At 44.9% G+C, this 21,034-nt stretch overlaps 2 protein-coding genes and 1 long non-coding RNA gene across 3 annotated transcripts in view; all 3 read right to left on the reverse strand.

The window, feature by feature from the left end:
- The window catches only part of cops9 (COP9 signalosome subunit 9), an 11,023-nt gene extending 3,367 nt beyond the window's left edge, over window positions 1-7,656 (reverse strand). The window contains exons 1-2 of the mRNA XM_055881999.1: window positions 7,472-7,656; window positions 6,951-7,023 (exon numbers count right to left, since the gene is read on the reverse strand). Of these exons, the coding sequence (XP_055737974.1) occupies window positions 6,951-7,023; window positions 7,472-7,534 (136 nt within the window). The 5' untranslated portion in view covers window positions 7,535-7,656. The remainder of the gene's footprint in view (window positions 1-6,950; window positions 7,024-7,471) is intronic.
- Window positions 7,657-8,846: 1,190 nt separating this feature from the next.
- Window positions 8,847-9,452, reverse strand: LOC129823180 (uncharacterized). The gene is made up of 2 exons (XR_008754578.1): window positions 9,303-9,452; window positions 8,847-9,074 (listed from the first exon to the last, which is right to left on the reverse strand). It is a non-coding gene; the product is annotated as an uncharacterized LOC129823180 (long non-coding RNA).
- Window positions 9,453-12,426: 2,974 nt separating this feature from the next.
- otos (otospiralin) lies at window positions 12,427-14,360 on the reverse strand. The gene is made up of 4 exons (XM_055882297.1): window positions 14,256-14,360; window positions 13,803-13,871; window positions 13,163-13,189; window positions 12,427-12,954 (listed from the first exon to the last, which is right to left on the reverse strand). The coding sequence occupies exons 2-4, from the start codon at window positions 13,861-13,863 to the stop codon at window positions 12,767-12,769; spliced, it is 276 nt and encodes a 91-aa protein (XP_055738272.1). The 5' UTR covers window positions 13,864-13,871; window positions 14,256-14,360; the 3' UTR covers window positions 12,427-12,766.
- Window positions 14,361-21,034: the final 6,674 nt, after the last annotated feature.

A 21,034-nucleotide genomic window follows, 5' to 3' on the forward strand; every position in this document is an offset into this window, starting at 1 on the left:
CTTAGAACCGATTTTATTTGGATTATTCAGGTTCATCAGCAATTGTTTGGATTTACACAATCAGTGTATGTTGTCATGTCACTAAGGTCTACCTACACCTGTTGTGTGACAAATAATATTTGATTTTTGAAAAATGTTGTCTTTTGAAAAATATTTTTTATATATACGTATATACAGTTGAAGTCGGAAGTTTACATACAATTAGGTTGGAGTAATTTTTCAACCACTCCACAAATTTCTTGTTAACAAACTATAGTTTTGGCAAGTCAGTTAGGACATCTACTTTGTGCATGACAAGTAATTTTTCCAACAATTGTTTACAGACAGATTATTTCACTTATAATTCACTGTATCACAATTCCAGTGGGTCAGAAGTTTACATCAAATCAAATTTATTTATATAGCCCTTCGTACATCAGCTGATATCTCAAAGTGCTGTACAGAAACCAAGCCTAAAACCCCAAACAGCAAGCAATGCAGGTGTAGAAGCACAATGGCTAGGAAAAACTCCCTAGAATACACTAAATTGACTGTGCCTTTAAACAGCTTGGAAAATTCCAGAAAATGATGTCATGGCTTTAGAACCTTCTGATAGGCTAATTGACATCATAGGAGTCAATTGGAGGTGTACCTGTGGATGTATTTCAAGGCCAACCTTCAAACTCAGTGCCTCTGCTTGACATCATGGGAAAATCAAAAGAAATCAGCCAAGACCTCAAAAAAGAAATTGTAGACCTCCACAAGTCTGGTTCATCCTTGGGAGCAATTTCCAAACGCCTGAAGGTACCACGTTCATCTGTACAAAAAATAGTATGCAAGTACAAACACCATGGGACCACGCAGCCATCATACCGCTCAGGAAGGAGACATGTTCTGTCTCCTAGAGATGCGAAAATCGCACCAAAGTAAAATCAATGTCGGAACAACTGCAAAGGACCTTGTGAAGATGCTGGAGGAAACAGGTACAAAAGTATCTATAACCTGAAAGGCCACTCAGCAAGGAAGAAGCCACTGCTCCAAAACCACAATAACTAAGCCAGACTACGGTTTGCAACTGCACATGGGGACAAAGATTGTACTTTTTGGAGAAATGTCCTCTGGTCTGATGAAACAAAAATAGAACTGTTTGGCCATAATGACCATCGTTATGTTTGGAGGGAAAAGGTTGGAGGCTTGCCAGCCGAAGAACACCATCCGTGAAGCACGGGTGTGGCAGCATCAAGTTGTGGGGGTGCTTTGCTGCAGGAGGGACTGGTGCACTTCACAAAATAGATGGCATCATGAGGGGGGGAAATGATGTGGATATATTGAAGCAGCATCTCAAGACATCAGTCAGGAAGTTAAAACTTGGTAGCGAATGGGTCTTCCAAATGGACAATGACCCCAGGCATACTTCCAAAGTTGTGGCAAAATGACTTAAGGACAACAAAGTCAAGGTATTGGAGTGGCCATCACAAAGCCCTGACCTCAATCCTATAGAACATTTGTGGGCAGAACTGAAAAAGCGTGTGCGAGCAAGGAGACCTACAAACCTGACTCAGTTACACCAGCTCTGTCAGGAGGAATCGGACAGAATTCACCCAACTTATTGTGGGAAGCTTGTGGAAGGCTACCCGAAATGTTTGACCCAAGTTAAACAATTTAAAGGCAGTGCTACCAAATACTAATTGAGTGTATGTAAACTTCTGGCCCACTGGTAATGTGATGAAAAAAAAAAAAGCTGAAATAAATCACTCTACTATTATTCTGACATTTCACATTCTTAAAATAAAGTGGTGATCCAAACTGACCTAAGACAGGGAATTTTTACTAGGATTAAATGTCAGGAATTGTCAAAAACTGAGTTTAAATTCATTTGGCTGAGGTGTTTGTAAACTTCTGATTTCAACTGTGTGTTGAAATAGGGTGACGAGCACTTTTACATGACCGAAAAGAGAAGATCTCTCCGTAAAAACTTCCAAATGAGATCGGGGTGAAATCCAAAATTGTGCTATATAATTGTGCTATTGGCTATGTCATAGCTCATTTGTAAATGATAAATATTGATCCATTACTAGCTCAAACGCTTAATATGCAAAAAAGACAAGTTAATGTGGGTGATGGTGATTTCAGAACCAAAGTGGGAACAAAAAACGAATCTGATAGTGGGGTGGTAGATGCCTAGTCTCCCTTATAACTCAGCTCAGGTGCCTACATAGTACATGCACCATAGACATAGATAATTTACACACACACACACACACACACACACACACACACACACACACACACACACAGCTCATGAGCTCTATCAGCAGCAGATTTTAATTTAGAATGGGAAATGAATGTGTATCTTTCCTGTATCGTATAGGAGCCCATGTATCTAGATATGTATCGAACCGTCTTGAAAGAGAAAGATGCACATCCCTACACAGAACACTTTTATTAGACCCCTCCATAGTCCCATAGATCCTTGACATAGCCTCTACGCAGTCTATTCGACAGGATTTCCAGCCATTCCAATTATTTGATCTATTCCAGCAGCAATACACCTGATTCAACTGGTCATCAGCACTCTATTAGATTAAATAAGGAATTCTAGTATTGGAATATAACAAATAAGTGTAATGACTGGAGTAACTCAAGAATAGGTTTGAGAAAAACGGGTCTATTCTAGCCTCCTGCGCTGCCTACCGTGTTAGTTGTTATGGGTTTAAGATGGCACAGTGATGCCATCTGTTGGTAAATGTTTATTACTGCAACTCATGTATTTATACCGGGGTGCTTGAGATACCCGGGAGTGTCATGATGTACAGAACAAGGCTGGTTACTCGCATGAATGTCTCTGTCTCGTCATTTAACATTCAAACGTGGTGTCAGAAGAGGGATCACTAACCCTGCTTTCCGCAAATTAGAGAAACCTGTTCTGGTTTACCAAACAATTGTTTATTTGAGTAAAATTTCACCGGAATTGGATTAAGCTAGAGTGAGTTTGCTAGTTAGCTTCAGTGTTGTTAGCACCGGTTAGACATGGCAGCGAACATCCCCCCTCCCGCCGGTATGAAGCTCAGCGGGGATTGGAGCACCAACTGGGATACGTTTAGAGGTGAATGGGAGGACTATGCGCTAGCAACGGGACTTCTGGAAAAGGACGAAGAGGTAGTGGCTGCCACTTTGAGGACTATAATGGGAACTGAATGCCGACACGTATACAAACACAACCTGAACCTAACAGCACCTCAGCAAGGTAACGCTATAACTATTCTTGATGCTCTTGAACATTACTTTAAGCCAGCAAAGAACGTCATCTACGAGCGTTATGTTTTCGGTTGTTGCAAACAGGAGAACGGGGAGTCCATTGACAGTTTTGTCACTAGGTTAAGGGAAAAGGCAGCTACATGTGCTTGGCATAACTGATGAGGGCACCCGCAGACGTTTGCTGAGAGAACGTGACCTGACTCTGGTCTTGGCAGTGGAGACATGCCGTGCAGCAGAGCTTACTGATATACGGATAAGGTCCATGGAGCTAGAAAGGCAACATATGGACAATGTCAATGCTACATTCAGGCAGCCAGTAAAGAAATTCCCCTTTGCTACAGCTAATGCTAATACTACAGCCAACTCTGCAGTAGACAACCCCAAGACATGCCGATATTGTGGCATTTCTCATGGACAAGGAAAAGAACACTGCCCAGCCTATGGAAAAATATGCAAATCCTGTGGTACAGCTAATCACTTTGCAAGGGTCTGCATGAAAAGCAAGAGAAAGGAGGGTAAGGTGCATTCCATTGAAACAAACACAGATGAAGGGAACAACAGCACAGAGGATGTATATGCTAGTGAGTGCATAGGGGCAGTGAAGGCAAAAGGAAAAAAGTGGTTTGTCACTCTGCTACTTAATAATAAACCACAGCAATGCCAGATAGATTCAGGGGCCACATGCAACGTTATGAGCCTTAAAGATAAAAGGAGGCTCGCGCCCAGAGACAATCTCACACAGAGTAGCACCAAGCTAAAACTGTATTCAGGCCAGTTCATGACCTCTTTAGGCCTGTTTGTGACAGAGTGTGTTTTACGTGGCCAGAAACACACCCTTGAGTTTGAAATAGTTGAGGCTAGTCAACAGCCATTACTGTCAGGTTCTACATGTGAGCGCCTTGGGCTTATTAACTTTACCATCCCAGCTGATCTTAACATTATAGACAAAGTCCAGGCTGGGCCCCTGAGCAAGGAGACACTCCTAAGCAAGTACCATGATGTCTTCAACGCACCGGTTGAGTCAGTTCCCGGGGAAGTCCACTTTGAGTTGGACGCAGCAATCCAGCCTGTCCAGTGTGCACCCCGCAATGTACCAGTGGCCATGAAAGCAGCTACGAAGGCTCAGCTTGACAAATACGAAGCAGATGGCCACATGATATCCGTCACTGAGCCTACAGACTGGATAAGTAATATGGTTATCATTAAGAAACCAGACAAGCTACGGATATGCATTGATCCTAAACACCTCAACCGGGCTCTGCGACGTTCACATTACATTATGCCCACGTTGGAGGATGTTCTTTACAAGCTCCCAAAGGCCAGAGTCTTCACGCTCGTGGACGCTAGAGATGCCTTCCTGCAGTGCAAGCTCGACGAGCCCAGCAGCTATATGACCACCTTCTGGACACCCTGGGGCAGGAAGAGGTGGTTGAAGCTTCCGTTTGGTGTCTCCGTGGCTCCAGAGGTGTATCAGCGGAAACAGCACGAGCTGTTGATGGGACTCAGTGGCGTGGAACCCATAGCAGATGACATCCTCGTAGTGGGCTGTGGGGACAGTGATGAGGAGGCAGAATGTGACCATGACGCCAAGCTGCTGGCCCTGATGGTCAGATGCAGACAGGTCAAGCTAAGGCTAAGCATAAAAAAGCTTCAGTTTAAAGTGCCAGAGGTCCGCTTTCATGGGCACATCTTGTCCTCCACCGGATTGAAGGCGGATCCTGAAAAAGTGAAGGCTGTCTTGGAAACAAAACTACAACCTTAAGGTGGTGTATAAGCCAGGGCCAGAGATGTATGTGAGTGACACGCTCAGCAGGGCTACTGCATCAGGCATTCACACACGCTCCATGCATGAACAACACGCAGTGTGCAGCTTACAAACAGAGCAAGTGGATGTTGAACACATTAACCAGGCTGACTACCTCAATGTTACGGACCAGCGCCTTATACAAATCAGACAGCACACAGACAGGGACGGACAACTCCAGGAATTGAGGTCTGTGATTATGATGGGCTGGCCCGACTGCAAGGAAGAAACTGCTTTAGCCGTCAGAGAATATTGGCAAGTCAAAGAGGAGCTCAGTGTTCAAAACGGAGTAATATTCATGTGTCAGAGAGTCGTTATTCCCCGGTCTCTGCGCCATGAGATGTTGGCGCGTGTGCACTCAAGTCACATAGGAGGTGAGGCCTGTTACAGACAAGCACGTGACACACTGTATTGGCCAGGAATGCAGAGTGAAATCAAAGACTATGTCAGTAAATGCACAATCTGCAATGAATATGCCATTGAACAACAGAGAGAGACGATGATGTCCCACGAGCTACCGATGCGCCCCTGGCAGATAGTAAGTTTAGATCTCTTCCAGCACAGTGGCAAAGACTTTCTGCTGGTAGTTGATCATTATTCAGACTTTTGGGAGATTGACCTCCTCCCCGACCTCTCAGCAGAGACAACGATCAAACGCTGCAAGGCTCAGTTTGCCCGCTATGGCCAGCCAGATAGGGTAATTTCAGACAATGGACCCCAATTCTCCGGTGTTGAGTTCCGAAAATTTGCTGCAGGATGGGAATTTGAGCACGTCACTTCATCACCACGATACCCAAAAGCTAATGGGAAGGCGGAGTCCGCAGTAAAAATCGCAAAGAACCTCTGCAAAAAGGCTCTGCGAGAGGGCAAAGATGCCTGGAAAGCAATCCTGCAGTGGCGCAATACCCCGACAGAAGGCATGGATAGCAGCCCGGCCCAGCGCCTCATGGCACGGCGCTTAAAAGCAGCTCTGCCAGTAGCCAACACTCTCCTGGAGCCCTGTGTGGTGACTGACGTGCTGGTGAAGCTACGTCACAGAAGACAGGTCTCCAAGTTCATCTACGACAAATCAGCAAAAGACTTACCTGAGCTCAGGGTGGGTGAAACGGTGCGAATGAAGCCACTACCAGGGGACCGGACGGGCCTCTGGAGACTCGGATCCTGTGTACAGAAAGTGGCACCACGCTCCTACTTGGTCGAAGTGAATGGATCATTGTACCGTCGCAACAGGGTTGACCTTCGGATTGCTGAGCCAGCACCTACTCAGAACCCTGATGGTCAAAGGGGTCGCATGACAAAAGACGGAACTCCAGTAATGGTGCCTGAGGCACTGGGCGAAGAGCCAGGTGATCACAGGTCAAGTCACATGGGGCCTGAGGCACTGGGCGAAGAGCCAGGTGATCACAGGTCGGCTGCTCCCTCGCCCATCAATACTCCTCTTAGACAGTCAGGTGACACGCCTGTGCGGGAACCCGCAGTCCTCGCAGACAAGCCCCCTGTCTTTTCACGCTACGGGCGTTTGTCTCAGCCACCAAAAAGACTTAATCTGTAGGTTTCCCATCAGGGTTGACAGAAAGAGATTAAAAGAAAAAAAAAAAGTAAAGAGACTATCAAAATGTGTTAAGTTGTTATCTGAGAAAAAAAAAAAAAAAAAAAAACTAAACTGTTCATGTTGGAAACTATTACTAGGTTTGTTTTGTTAATGAATTGACACCTCCTGTCCTATTTTATTAAAGGGAAGATGTTATGGGTTTAAGATGGCACAGTGATGCCATCTGTTGGTAAATGTTTATTACTGCAACTCATGTATTTATACCGGGGTGCTTGAGATACCCGGGAGTGTCATGATGTACAGAACAAGGCTGGTTACTCGCATGAATGTCTCTGTCTCGTCATTTAACATTCTCACCGTTAAAGAAGTCTGAGTGCACTGCTTTCTCATTTGCTGCCAGGTCCATGAGCAGACCGCTGCTGCCCCCTGCCTGTAGAACACACAAGTGTGCGCACACACAGGTACAGTTTCATAATGTTAGCCATTTATCAACGTACATAAAACACATGAGTTCAACAAGAAAAGTACAATAAATCAAAGACAGTTCGTTCAGTCTACAGACAAAAGGGTAACCGTGTAACTAGCTAACGTTAGGTTAAAAACAACTAACGTTATATGTGCTAACGCTACAGCTACACAACATTCTAGCCTCTGACAAAATGCAGATATATGCCTAACCTTCTAAACATAGCTAGCTAGCTAACGTTAGCATTAGCAAGTTCCCAACAACTGTGTGTTGAACAAGATGACTGGATAACAGCGGGCGTTTTTTGTATCCGAGTCACTTACTGTAGGTGGCTAGATTACAGTTGAAGTTAACATGGTAACGTTAGCTAGCTATGTCGGTGATTCTTTCGTGTAACCTGATGATTACTAACCTCGTCTAGATCCACATAAGGCCCGGCGCCTTCAGGGAACATCTCGTCCACCGCTGGTTTCATGATAGTTTCTGTCTTTGACAAGTTACCGTAATGAATATTAACGTTAGCTACCTAGCTGTTTTCTGTCAACGTGAACAAAACAAACCGGACCCTTCTTCTTCTATGATATATGGCGGTCCGAAAACAACCGTTGTAGGTGCATGCCGCCACCTACTGTGCTGAAGTGTGTGGTCCCATCTCTTCTACCACACAACTATCAAAATGGCTCTGATCTTACATTTGGCCTCACCACTACCCAGTGGAACATTAATATCAATTATATCTTGTTTCAAAGCGCTTTAACTATCTGGTCTACAACTTAATTCCCTTCCACAACTGAATGTGCTGGGACCCAGCAGAATCTCACTACTACACCTAGTCTCTCAATTCTATATAATAACATTAATGCCTCCAATAGTAGGTCACTCCTATTAGATTTACCAGATGATAAACTATTCACTGCTGACATTGAATTTGAGCATACTCACTTCTTCTTTAAGGTTGGTGTATTGCCGCCACCTACTGTACAGGGTAGCGAAACAAAAATAACATCATTCAAAATGTAACATTAATAAACAATCCCACTCCTTCAGTCACAATTCAAAACACATCCATACACAGGCTCAGAGGCCTGTGAGGACGAAGCATTAATTGACAGGATTCCTTGTAATGCCTCAGCCGCACTCACAATGATGCCTATTTTCTCAGATTTTCTGTTTGCGCTCTGCAGTTGAAAACCAATGCAATAAATGCAACAAAGTCCACCTTAGCATGCAGGATGTCAGTATCCCTCTAGTATCTCCACACCTACTAACATTATTTCTTCAACTTCACTCCTTTCTTCCACTCTTCTCACTGGCCCCGAATAGGAGACATTCTGGACAGGCCTTATTCTTGCCACCTCGGTCTCCTTCACCTAAAAAGGACACTTCAGGAATTTGGGTGCATGTTCACTACCACAATTGCAGCATTTAGATTCAGCTGGCAGGCATATGATACTCCTCCCGTCTACATACACTTTACACATGCATGGGTTTGGTCACATAGGCTCTCACAGGGTATCTCACAGTGGTGGAAAACGTACTCAAATGTCATACTTGAGAAAAAGTAAAGATACCTTAATAGAAAATGACTAAAGTCAAAGTCAAAGTAAATGAAATTGCTAAAATATACTTAAGTATCAAAAGTAAAAGTATTAAGTCTCAAATTCCTTATATTATGCAAACCAGACGGCATAATTTGTATTATGTAAATGTATTGCATGTGTAACAAATGTATAATGTACTCTCCATGCGTTGTGTTTTCTCAAAATAAATCACTTCGGCCAGTGGTCCCAGTTGAGCATCATTTATTTCTGTTGTTAAATGGGAAACAGCACGCTAGTTGTGAAGGGCTTAACAGTATTGATGGCTGTCGATGGCAAAATCCCTTGCATCACATTTTCCTACTGGGCGAACAAAATACAAAAATACAATACAAAATATTACATGTGTAAATACCTGTTGTTAAATGGGAAACAACACGTTAGTTGTGAAGGGCTGAACAGTATTGATGGCAAAATCTGTAGCATGAAGACAACTGTGTTAGCAGTGGCTTATGTGACCATGACATCGGTGTATGCTAGCTAACACACTTATTTACAGCAATCATATGCCAAAGCACATCCCAGAAAGCCCCTCAATCCCTAACAGGTACCATATACCCACACATGTATAAATCAGTAACGTACAGCAAACTTGTACACATTGTAAAATAGAAAATAGAAAACATGATTCAGAACGTGACCTACCCCTTGCATCACATTTTCCTACTGGGAAGACCTGACGTTCGCGATCTCCCCCTATCTGCAAGCGGGGCCAATCACAACACACCTTATTGTCATCAGAGTAGAACTAACCAATAAGAATGATTGAACATTAAATATACATTTCTTTAGAGGCAAGTGGAAACATAACCAACCCTGTTACACATGTTTTATTGACACACACCAACACTCAGACATTAATTTACAAATTAAGTATTTGTGTTTAGGTAGTCTGCCAGATCAGAGGCAGTAGGGATAACAAGGGATGTTCTCTTGATAAGTGTGTGAATTAGACCATTTTCCTGTCAAAAGGTAACGAGTACTTTTGTGTTTCAGGGAAAATGTATGGAGTAAAAAGTACATTATTTTCTTTCGGAATGTAATGAAGTAAAAGTTGTCAAAAATATAAATAGTAAAGTATAGATACCCCAAAAAACGACTTAAGTTATACTTTAAAGTAATTTTACTTAAGTACTTTACACCACTGGTATGTCATAAAACCCAAATACACATGAGAAGGCAGAGACTCTTCTTCAGAAAACAACAGAATGGATGGAGTGGGCTTCCTCGCTCCATCCACCACACATTCCAATCTGATATTTTGTTGAGGCCACTTCTTGTTACTCTCACCAACACCACCTTACCCAATGCATCTGCGATTTTCATAGAGACTACAAACGGATCTCCCAGGTAACTCCATCGATCCAAAACCCTTACTCCGACCAATTTGATTTTTTAAACTAGGCTTGGATTTACAGGATTCCACTACTACTTTACTTCTCTAATTTCCTTTTGTATTTGCCACTATATTCCAATTCTTCTCATCTCCACTCGACACGCCATCTGATTCAAACAGAACATCTGCTTCCGCCATCTTCCAACGACAAGTTCCCCACAATCAGCCTCCCCATCTAAGTTTCCCCTAGCATAGATCAACGCCACTTCTTATTCTTCTTTAAATTTGCATACACCGCCACCTACTGTACTGGAGTGTGAGGTGGGTCACGGCCTCCCCATTCATCTATTTCTCTTATCTACCCCTGGGTTTCTGTCTATGTTCTGGAGTGTGAATTCATTACACTTTGTGACACAAAAAGGGAAGGGGAAAAGGGAATAAAAATGGCCCTATCAACTACACCCATTAAAACCTCACCACTATTCCACTACTTGGCCCTATCTGATCCTACACCAGCCCGGCAGCCTGAGAGGACGGGACGCTATCATTCAGCACACCTTGTAAGTCTTCTGCAGTAAAATCTCGTACACCCAAGAACTTCTCTGCAGCTGCCACCACATCTATTTTCTGTGATTTACGTTCCATTTCTGCATTAAGGTTGATAACCATTGGCTATGACCGCTAAGAAACCAACCCCACTGAAGAAGCACATTATTCCTATCACTCTCTATGGGCCTCGGCCTACTCACAGTCTCTTAGGATCCTCGCCCTGGACCCATCTTCCTCTACTACTCTCTTCACTGACCCAGCATACAACACGTTCTGTACAGCTCTGATCATGGCAAACTCAACCTGCCTTTCTCTCACTGGACACTTCTGATCTCCAGCACAATGGGTACCCCTACAGTTAACACACACAGATTTTTCCACCGATACTACACATTCCTTTGTCTCATGCCCTCTTGCACACTTTTCACATATAATAGGAATCTCCCACCTACACACTGCTGCAACATGACCGTAAGCACCTAAAACACCATAACGGGTTCAGGACAAAAGCTCTCACGGGATAACTGACACATCCAAACTTGACTTTCGCGGGTAAAGACTGCATCAAAACTCAGCAGGACAGACAGTGTCCTCTCTGTTTCACCACTTTCTCTACTGGGTCTGCGTCACACCAAGCGGCGGGCGTCACAGATTTTGGGAATCTTCAATTTCAGTTGATCTTCCTCAACACAACACCACTCCAGTTATCATTCCTTTCAACAGCGCCCTGCTCCGGAGAGCAAAGCCAGTCACAGTAGACGTCTTCACGGGTCCACCTGAACCCGAATCCCCGAGACCCAACCCGGGGCCTAAGTGGGTCCAAAATTCTAACTCTTCCCTCGGGTCCCGGTCAGGTCCTGTTTGATTGACATCAGGTCTCGGGTCTATGTAACTACAGCTGCTAGACCTGAGTGGACCTGAATGGACCCGACCTCGGCTCTGCATAGCCCATAGCATACTTATTTTACGCTGATAAGGTGAATATATTGACTTATTGAAGGCCAACAGAGAGGACCTTTAAGTCACAGTTCTTTTCCCGAGGCATGTGGTGCAGAATGCCTGCTCCCTCTGCACGGAAGAAACGCAAAAAATCCTCACGAGTCCACTTTGAGTTACTTTCACAGACTCAACCGTCCCCAACCTCTTCTCCACCAAACCTGACACCACATATGGACCATTCATTCCAAACATCTCACTCCCACTGGGCCAGAATCATCTTTGTCATCATAGTGACGATTACCTGCCTCCGCAGGTATTATTATTATTATTATTATATGTATTATTATTGCACATTACATTACCTGCCTCCGCAGGTAATTCATCCTCACTCTTGTCAAGTTCCATTTCTGACCTACCAGAGTAAGTTTTTTTCTTTTTGTACTTGACGCCAATCTTCCTCACCACCGTTTGCCTCTACACCAGGGCTCTTCAGCTACCATCCTGTACGTTTTCACTCCAACCCTAATCTAGCCCACCTGATTCTAAGAATTGGCTGGTTGAGTAGCTGAATTAGGTTAGTTACATCTAGGGTTAAAGGGAAACCCTACATTAGGGTAGCTCTCCAGGAACATGATTGGAGAGCCCTGCTCTACACTCATCTCCTTTTCTCGTAACACCACTTTTTTTTGGTAACAATATAATGGGCTCGACTGTCACAAGGAATCAACCGGTGGTTTGGGTGTAGGTAGAGATTGAAGGTTGGCTAAAATGTAGATAAAACTATGTAAAATATGGTACAAACACCCAGGTGATGAAAGGAGTTACATACCCAGGTAATTGTAAAATACATCTATATTTTCTGAAAATTCTACATACAAAATCCCTATTACATTTCAATCCTTGCAAGTATCCAAATTAAAGACAGTAAATTATTACAACGAGATCACATTTCTTGTCAAAATCTATTATTATTGCACATTACATTGATATAACTTTTTAGATTATAGCAGTGTTTGGAATTAATATGTTTTTTCTCATGTGTGTGAGATGCATTGATATATTTAATGATAGGTCCAAATACATATTTATATAACCTCATATTTTTTAAATGCATTTCAATTGACAATATGACTTATCCTTATGTTGTCCTCTTTTCCTCCCTCCCCCTCTCCTTATATTCTCCCCCTCTTTTCTCCCTTCCTGCCCGTCTCCCCACCTTCTCTCCTCCTCCCTCCATCTCATTCTCCCTCTACCCTTCCTCCCCTTCTCTCTCTCCTCTCTCTCCTCAATGTTCATGTCCCTCATTGGTCTCATATCCCAGTGTGTCTCCCAGGTGTTGGTGAGCATAGAAGGCCCGGGCCATTTCATTGATGTGGTTGTAGGCTCCAATGGACCTGAAGTACTCTACGTAGTGCCAGAAGTCTGAGGTGGTGTAGGGCCAGTAGGGGACTGCCGGGGGCTCATCATATGGAACTACAGACACACAGACAGAAACAAATCACATCACTCACTGACTGACAACCCCAAGGAAGTCTACATAATATAATAATCATGTAGAACCTATCAGCACATGCTACAGAAGGTCTGTGTGTTTGTGTGTGTGTGTGTGTGTGTGTGTGTGTGTGTGTGTGTGTGTGTGTGTGTGTGTGTGTGTGTGTGTGTGTGTGTGTGTCTATTTTACCTCCTTCAGGGGTGAAGGCTCTGGCATCTGTAAGAAGGAGAGGGGGAGAGATGGAGAGAGAAGTTTAGCATTCTGGAGCATTTAACGTATTCCACACACAAAGAAGGGATTGAGAGTTCGGAAAAATGAGCCCCTCCCTGAGGACTCTGGGATACCTGAAGAAACTTTCTTCCTTCCTCCTCAAATATTATTCCTCACTGGGTTTACACACACACACACACACACACACACACACACACACACACACACACACACACACACACACACACAGTGCTCTTTGTCCACATGCAGTTCTCAAAACAAACCTCTCCTTATGGATGCAGAAAGCGGTAATTCCTGAATCCACCATAGTTATCTCCAGCTCTGAGTCAGTTAACTTCTAATGCTGTGTACTTATTCTAGCACTTTAATATGGATTAACTACATACAACGACACACAATATGGATTACACATATAGCACTATTTACTAATAGATTTGACATAAAATGCTTAAAACCTAAACCCCCTAAGAGCAAGCAGAAGGTAAAATAACCGAGGGTATCCCAGAGGTTGCTGATGATTAGTAATAGTTTAAGGAAACACTGCTGTGATTGAGACTTCTATTTGCAGCCTCATTTTAATGGAGGCAGAGAGACTCACCAGTGAGCTTACAGGCGATGAGACAGAGGAAGAGAATACTAAGCTGAACCAGCAACTTCATCCTGACTTCTGAAAACACAAACACATTATTATAATTGTTTTAACCTTTATTTTAACAGGGAGTCAACACTGAGACCGAGGGTCTCATTTCCAGGTGAGCCCTGTGTACACAATACACACTGAGATATAATATACACATTTAAAACTACACATGCATAAATACGCAAAATTTTAAAAAAACAACCGTAAACAACAGTTACATTTCTCAGCTACTAGGTCCTCGATCGACACTCTAAACGGCCCGAGAGGACATTGTAAACACACATATTATACACATAGCCTAGAGTTCATCGAAGAAAACCCCCCTAAACTACTAACTCTAAACTGTACATATTAATCAGAATCAAAACAACAATACCGGTTTGTAGTGAGAAGAGTCTTGTTATATTTTACCTGTGTGTGTCGTTCCAGAGGTGCTGTCTGTCTCGGGGTCCAGAAGAGTCTAAAGCTCACGGCAGGAATGAAGCAGCAGGATCCTGTTATAAGATCACACGTCCCACCCAATACACACATACACACAGCCCTCCCCACATACCCTTGTCACAACCACACTTCTTCAGTTTGAGGCCAGAGAACTAACTCATGCTGTCAGCATTATATTCATCCCATGAAGCAACCATCACCATTGTTACATAGCTTGACATTAAATCAATCAAACCACATTATAAACTAACAGGTCTGCAACTACAGTCTGTAAAGTCTATAAATATAAAACAATGTGATAGATAGATAGTAGAACTTAGATGGTACAGCTGTAGGATCTTAATTTGAGCCAGTTTGCTACAGCAGGAAAATAATCCTGCGGCAACAGGACATTAAAATTACTATGTGGATTATAATTCATGGACATTTTTGTTAGGGTTAATACATTTTTCATTAGGTCAAATCAAGTCTGAAATTTCAAAGTGAAAATGAAAATTCTAAGCAAAAAAATTGTTATCAAATTAAGATCCTACATCTGTAGGTAGCAGAGGTGGGACAAGTCATTGTTTCAAGTCTTAGCACTCAATTCCAAAGTCAAGTCCCAAGTCAAGACAGGCAAGTCCGAGTCAAGTCTCAAGTCAAGACCGACAAGTCCCAAGTCAAGTCTCAAGTCCTAAACTTTGAGTTTTGAGTCCTAAACAAGTCATAATGTGCTCTTCACCAAATTGAATAGCATTTCATATTTTTAACAAGAGTAATAGTTAGTATATTAAATTCACACAAATCATGAATGTTTTTAAAAATATATATATATATTTATTACTTTCCAAATAAACTTGATATTTCCATGGAAATATATGGGTAGCCATGAGAAAGACACATCAATTACAACAAAAACAAAATACTGTAGTGCTCTCTGTCTCTCTCCAGATATACTCTAGACACATTAAACAATTCTGCCATAAAGTTACAATCATTTATTAAAAGGTACAGGACATCAAAACAACTGCTTCTGAACTTCAAGTAGGCCTACAATTTGAACACTGGCCTGAATGTCTGAGAAAAAAATACAGATCCCAAAGATGGGAGATAAAACCTGAACATGGAGACTACTTGTGTGATACATAAACAGTTTCATGTTTTCTCTTAGCTCAGGGCCCTACCAAATTCGATAAAAGTCTGTCAAAAAATAATTGAGTGGCGGCAGTAGCACCGCACCGTCCACCCCAGTTTTTTGTTGACTACAGCGTAGTCTTTATATCCGAAAACAATAACATCTTTCCAAGGGCTTCGTCTGAATTCACCCGCCGACGTTCCTCTGCACTGCCACGCGCAACTTTTTCTCCGCAGGCACAATTTGATTGGCTGCTGTCCGATTCAAACTGTAATCCGTTAAATGAAGAGTTGATGCGCAGTTTTGATAATGTCATCTTTTTAATATTTGGGCTTGGGGAGGGTATCAAGTCAGTTCGAGTCAAAAGGCTCAAGGTCAAGTTAAGTAACAAGTCATTGGTGTTAAAGTCAAAGTCGAGTTGCAAGTCTTTTTAAGTCTTCTAAAATCATCATATTTGTGACTCGAGTCTATGTCATGTGACTCGAGTCCACACCTCGGGTACAGTTGAAGTCGAAAGTTTACATACACTTAGGTTGGAGTCATTAAAACTTGTTTTTCAACCACTCCACACATTTCTTGCTAACAAACTCTAGTTTTAGCAAGTTGGTTAAGACATCTACAAGTAATTTTTCCAAAAATTGTTTACAGACAGATTATTTCACTTATAATTCACTGTATCACAATTCTAGTGGGTTAGAAGTTTACATACACTAAGTTGACTGTGCCTTTAAACAGCTTGGAAAATTCCCTGAAAATTATGTCATGGCTTTAGAAGCTTCTGATACGCTAATTGACATCATTTGAGTCAATTGGAGGTGTACCTGTGTATGTATTTCAAGGCCTACCTTCAACCTCAGTGCCTCTTTGCTTAACATCATGGGAAAATCAAAAGAAATCAGCCAAGACCTCATAATGTCTCCCGGGTGGCGCAGTGGTCTAGGGCACTGCATCGCAGTGCTAGCTGCGCCACCAGAGTCTCTGGGTTCGCGCCCAGGCTGGGCTGGGTTCGCGCCCAGGCTCTGTCTCAGCCAGCCGCAACCGGGAGGTCCGTGGGGCGACGCACAATTGGCATAGCGTCGTCCGGGTTTGGGAGGGTTTGGCCGGTAGGGATATCCTTGTCTCAGTATGTAAAATGTAATAAAAAAAAATGTATGCACTCTACTGTACGTCGCTCTGGATAAGAGCGTCTGCTAAATGACTAAAATGTAAAATGTAAATATGACCTACTGAAGAGATAAGTCTTCAGTAAAGACTTAAAGGTTGAGACCGAGTCTGCCACCTGCTACACATGTTCCTCCAGTTCAAGTTTTTCATCGTTTTTATTGTCACATGCACAAATACAATGAAATGCCTCTCTTGCTTGCTCTTTCCCAACAATGCTGTAATAAATATCAGTAGTACTATAAAATAAAATAAAAGTAAAGTACAACAGAAACACATGAGAAATAGATGTAAGAAGAACATGAGAAAGTAAGTAAGTGTTACACTCGATGAGGACAAAGGTAAGGAGTCAGGCGCAGAGAGCAAAGGTAACGGGGAAAACCACTTTTTAATGTCCAACCAGAAATACAACTGGTAACGTCAAAAAAACATTGGCGAAAACTCCAACTTGAATAAAGTCCAAAACTGGAAAATAAATCCAGTCTGTGGAAAAACCCCAATGAAAATAGCAACCTCAGATACAAACAGAGAAACAAAACACTTTCAAATATACAAAACAAGAAAACGACGTTGACGAAACCTGAACATAAACTTACATAACTAAACGTAAACTCACGGACAGGAAACAGACGACATCAAAATAAACGAACAACCAAACAGTTCCGTATGGTACATACATTCAACGACACAGGAGACAATCACCCACAAACAAACAGTGAGAACACCCTACCTAAATATGACTCTTAATTAGAGAACGCAAAACACCTGCCTCTAATTAAGAGCCATACCAGGCAACCAAAAACAACATAGAAACAGATAACATAGACTGCCCACCCAAAACACATGCCCTGACCTAAACACATACAAAAAACAACATAAAACAGGTCAGGACCGTTACAGAACCCCCCCCTCAAGGTGCGAACGCCGGGCGCACCAGCACAAAGTCCAGGGGAGGGTCTGGGTGGGCAGTTGACCACGGTGGTGGCTCCGGCTCTGGACGCTGTCCCCACACCACCATAGTCACTCCCCGCTTCTGTCTTCCCCTCCCAATGACCACCCTAAAACTAACATCCCCTAAATGAATGGCCAGCACCGGGACAAGGGGCAGCACCGGGACAAGGGGCAGCACCGGGACAAGGGGCAGCACCGGGACAAGGGGCAGCACCGGGACAAGGGGCAGCACCGGGACAAGGGGCAGCACCGGGACAATGGGCAGCACCGGGACAAGGGGCAGGTCCCGGGTGATATACTCAGGCAGATCCTGACTGAACGGCTCTCGACGCTCATGGCGGGCTGACGGCTCTCGACGCTCATGGCGGGCTGACGGCTCTCGACGCTCATGGCGGGCTGACGGCTCTCGACGCTCATGGCGGGCTGACGGCTCTCGACGCTCATGGCGGGCTGACGGCTCTCGACGCTCATGGCGGGCTGACGGCTCTCGACGCTCATGGCGGGCTGACGGCTCTCGACGCTCATGGCGGGCTGACGGCTCTCGACGCTCATGGCGGGCTGACGGCTCTCGACGCTCATGGCGGGCTGACGGCTCTCGACGCTCATGGCTCTCTGACGGCTCTGGCAGATCCTGTCTGGTTGGCGGCTCTGGCAGATCCTGTCTGGTTGGCGGCTCTGGCAGATCCTGTCTGGTTGGCGGCTCTGGCAGATCCTGTCTGGTTGGCGGCTCTGGCAGATCCTGTCTGGTTGGCGGCTCTGGCAGATCCTGTCTGGTTGGCGGCTCTGGCAGATCCTGTCTGGCGGGCGGCTCTAGCGGCTCCTGTCTGGCGGGCGGCTCTAGCGGCTCCTGTCTGGCGGGCGGCTCTAGCGGCTCATGGCAGACGGATGGCTCAGACGGCGCTGGGGAGACGGATGGCTCAGATGGCGCTGGGGAGACGGATGGCTCAGATGGCGCTGGGGAGACGGATGGCTCTGGCCGGATACGGCGCACTGTAGACCTGGTGCGTGGTGCCGGAACTGGAGGCACCGGGCTAAGGATAAGCACCTTCCTACTAGTGCGGGGAGCAGGAACAGGGCACACTGTACTCTCAAAGCCCACTCTATACCTGATGCGAGGTACCGGCACTGGTGACACCGGGCTGAGGACAAGCACATCAGGATTAGTAGGGGGAGAAGATACAGTGTGTACAGGGCTCTGGAGACGCACAGGAGGCTTTGTGCGTGGTGCCGGAACTGGAGGCACCGAACTGGATACACGCACTACAGAGAGAGTGCGTGGAGGAGGAACTGGGCTCAGGAGACGCACTGGTAGCCTAGTGCGTAGTGTAGGCACTGTAGGTACTAGGCTGGGGCGGGGAGGTGGTGCCGGAAATACCGGACCGTGGAGGCGTACTGGCACTCTTGAGCATTGAGCCTGCCCAACCTTACCTAGTTGAATGCTCCCGGTCGCCCGACCAGTGCGGGGAGGTGGAATAACCCGCACCGGCCTATGTAGGTGAACCGGGGAAACCATGCGTAAGGCAGGTGCCATGTATGCCGGCCCGAGGAGACGCACTGGAGACCAGACGCGTTGAGCCGGCCTCATGACACCTGGCTCAATACCCAATCTAGCCCTGCCAGTGCGGGGAGGTGGAATAACCCGCACTGGGCTATGCACTCGTACAGGAGACACCGTGCGCTCTACTGCGTAACACGGCGCCTGCCCGTACTCCCGCTCTCCACGGTAAGCCTGGGAAGTGGGCGCAGGTCTCCTACCTGCCCTTGGCCCACTACCTCTTAGCCCCCCCCAAGAAATTTTTGGGTGTTACTTACGGGCTTTTTGGGCTTCCGTGCCAGACGCGTTCCCTCATAACTCCGGTTCCTCTCTCCGGTAGCCTCTGCTCTCCTCAGTGCCTCCAGCTGCTCCCATGGCTTTTCGGGCTTCCAGCCACGTCTCCTTGCTGCCTCCTCAAACCACCGCTCCTGGGCTTTAGCTGCCTCCCTCTCTTCCTGAGAGCGGCGATTCTCTCCTGCCTTAGCCCAGGGACCTTCTCCATTCAATATCTGCTCCCAAGTCCAGGAGTCCTTGTTGCCCTGTTGCTTACTCCGTTGCCGCTTGGTCCTAATTTGGTGGGTGATTCTGTACACTCGATGAGGACAAAGGTAAGGAGTCAGGCGCAGAGAGCAAAGGTAACGGGGAAAACCACTTTTTAATGTCCAACCAGAAATACAACTGGTAACGTCAAAAAAACATTGGCGAAAACTCCAACTTGAATAAAGTCCAAAACTGGAAAATAAATCCAGTCTGTGGAAAAACCCCAATGAAAATAGCAACCTCAGATACAAACAGAGAAACAAAACACTTTCAAATATACAAAACAAGAAAACGACGTTGACGAAACCTGAACATAAACTTACATAACTAAACGTAAACTCACGGACAGGAAACAGACGACATCAAAATAAACGAACAACCAAACAGTTCCGTATGGTACATACATTCAACGACACAGGAGACAATCACCCACAAACAAACAGTGAGAACACCCTACCTAAATATGACTCTTAATTAGAGGAGAACGCAAAACACCTGCCTCTAATTAAGAGCCATACCAGGCAACCAAAAACAACATAGAAACAGATAACATAGACTGCCCACCCAAAACACATGCCCTGACCTAAACACATACAAAAAACAACATAAAACAGGTCAGGACCGTTACAGTAAGCTATATACAGGGACGATTCCAGGGTTAACGTGACTAGGCATTTATAGGGGTAAGGTGACTAGGCATCAGGATATATGATAAACAGAGTGGGCGTGTTGTGTGTGTGAGAAAATGAAGTGTGTGTGTGTGTGTTGGAGTGTCAGTGTGAGTGTATGTGTGTGAGTGTGTAGAGTGTGCATAGAGCGAGTGTGTGACTGCATAGAGTCAGTGAAACAATTAAATGGGTCATTGCAGATAGTCTGTGTAGCCATTTTGTTAGCTATTTAGCACTCTTATGACTTGGGGATATAAGCTGTTCAGTAGCCTGTTGGTGTCAGACTTGTTGCTTTGGTACCACTTGCCATGCGGAAGCAGAGAGAAAAGTCTATAGCTTGGGTGGCTGGAGTCTAACAATTTTATGGTCCTTCCTTTCACACCGCCTGATGTAGAGGTTCTGGATGGCAGGGAGCTCGGCCCCAGTGATGTACTGGGTTGCCCGCGCCACCCTCTGTAGCGCCATGCGATCGAGGGTGGTGCATTTACCATACCAAGCAGTAATGTATCCAGTCAAGATGCTCTTAATGGTGCAGCTGTAGATTTGAGGGTCCATCCAAATCTTTTCAACCTGCCGAAGGGGAAGAAGTGATGTTGCGCCTTCTTCACAACTGTTTACGTGTTTGTGGACACAGAGTGAACTTGAAACTCTCGACCTGCTCCACTGCAGCCCCGTCGATGGGGCTCACCCCCCGTTTCCTGTACTCCACGATCAGCTCCTTGGTCTTACTGACATTGAGGGAGAGGTATGAACCCAGTATGAACCACACTGCCAGGTCACT

Source organism: Salvelinus fontinalis, chromosome 25 (genome assembly GCF_029448725.1).
Source record: "Salvelinus fontinalis isolate EN_2023a chromosome 25, ASM2944872v1, whole genome shotgun sequence".
NCBI classification, from domain to species: domain Eukaryota; kingdom Metazoa; phylum Chordata; class Actinopteri; order Salmoniformes; family Salmonidae; genus Salvelinus; species Salvelinus fontinalis.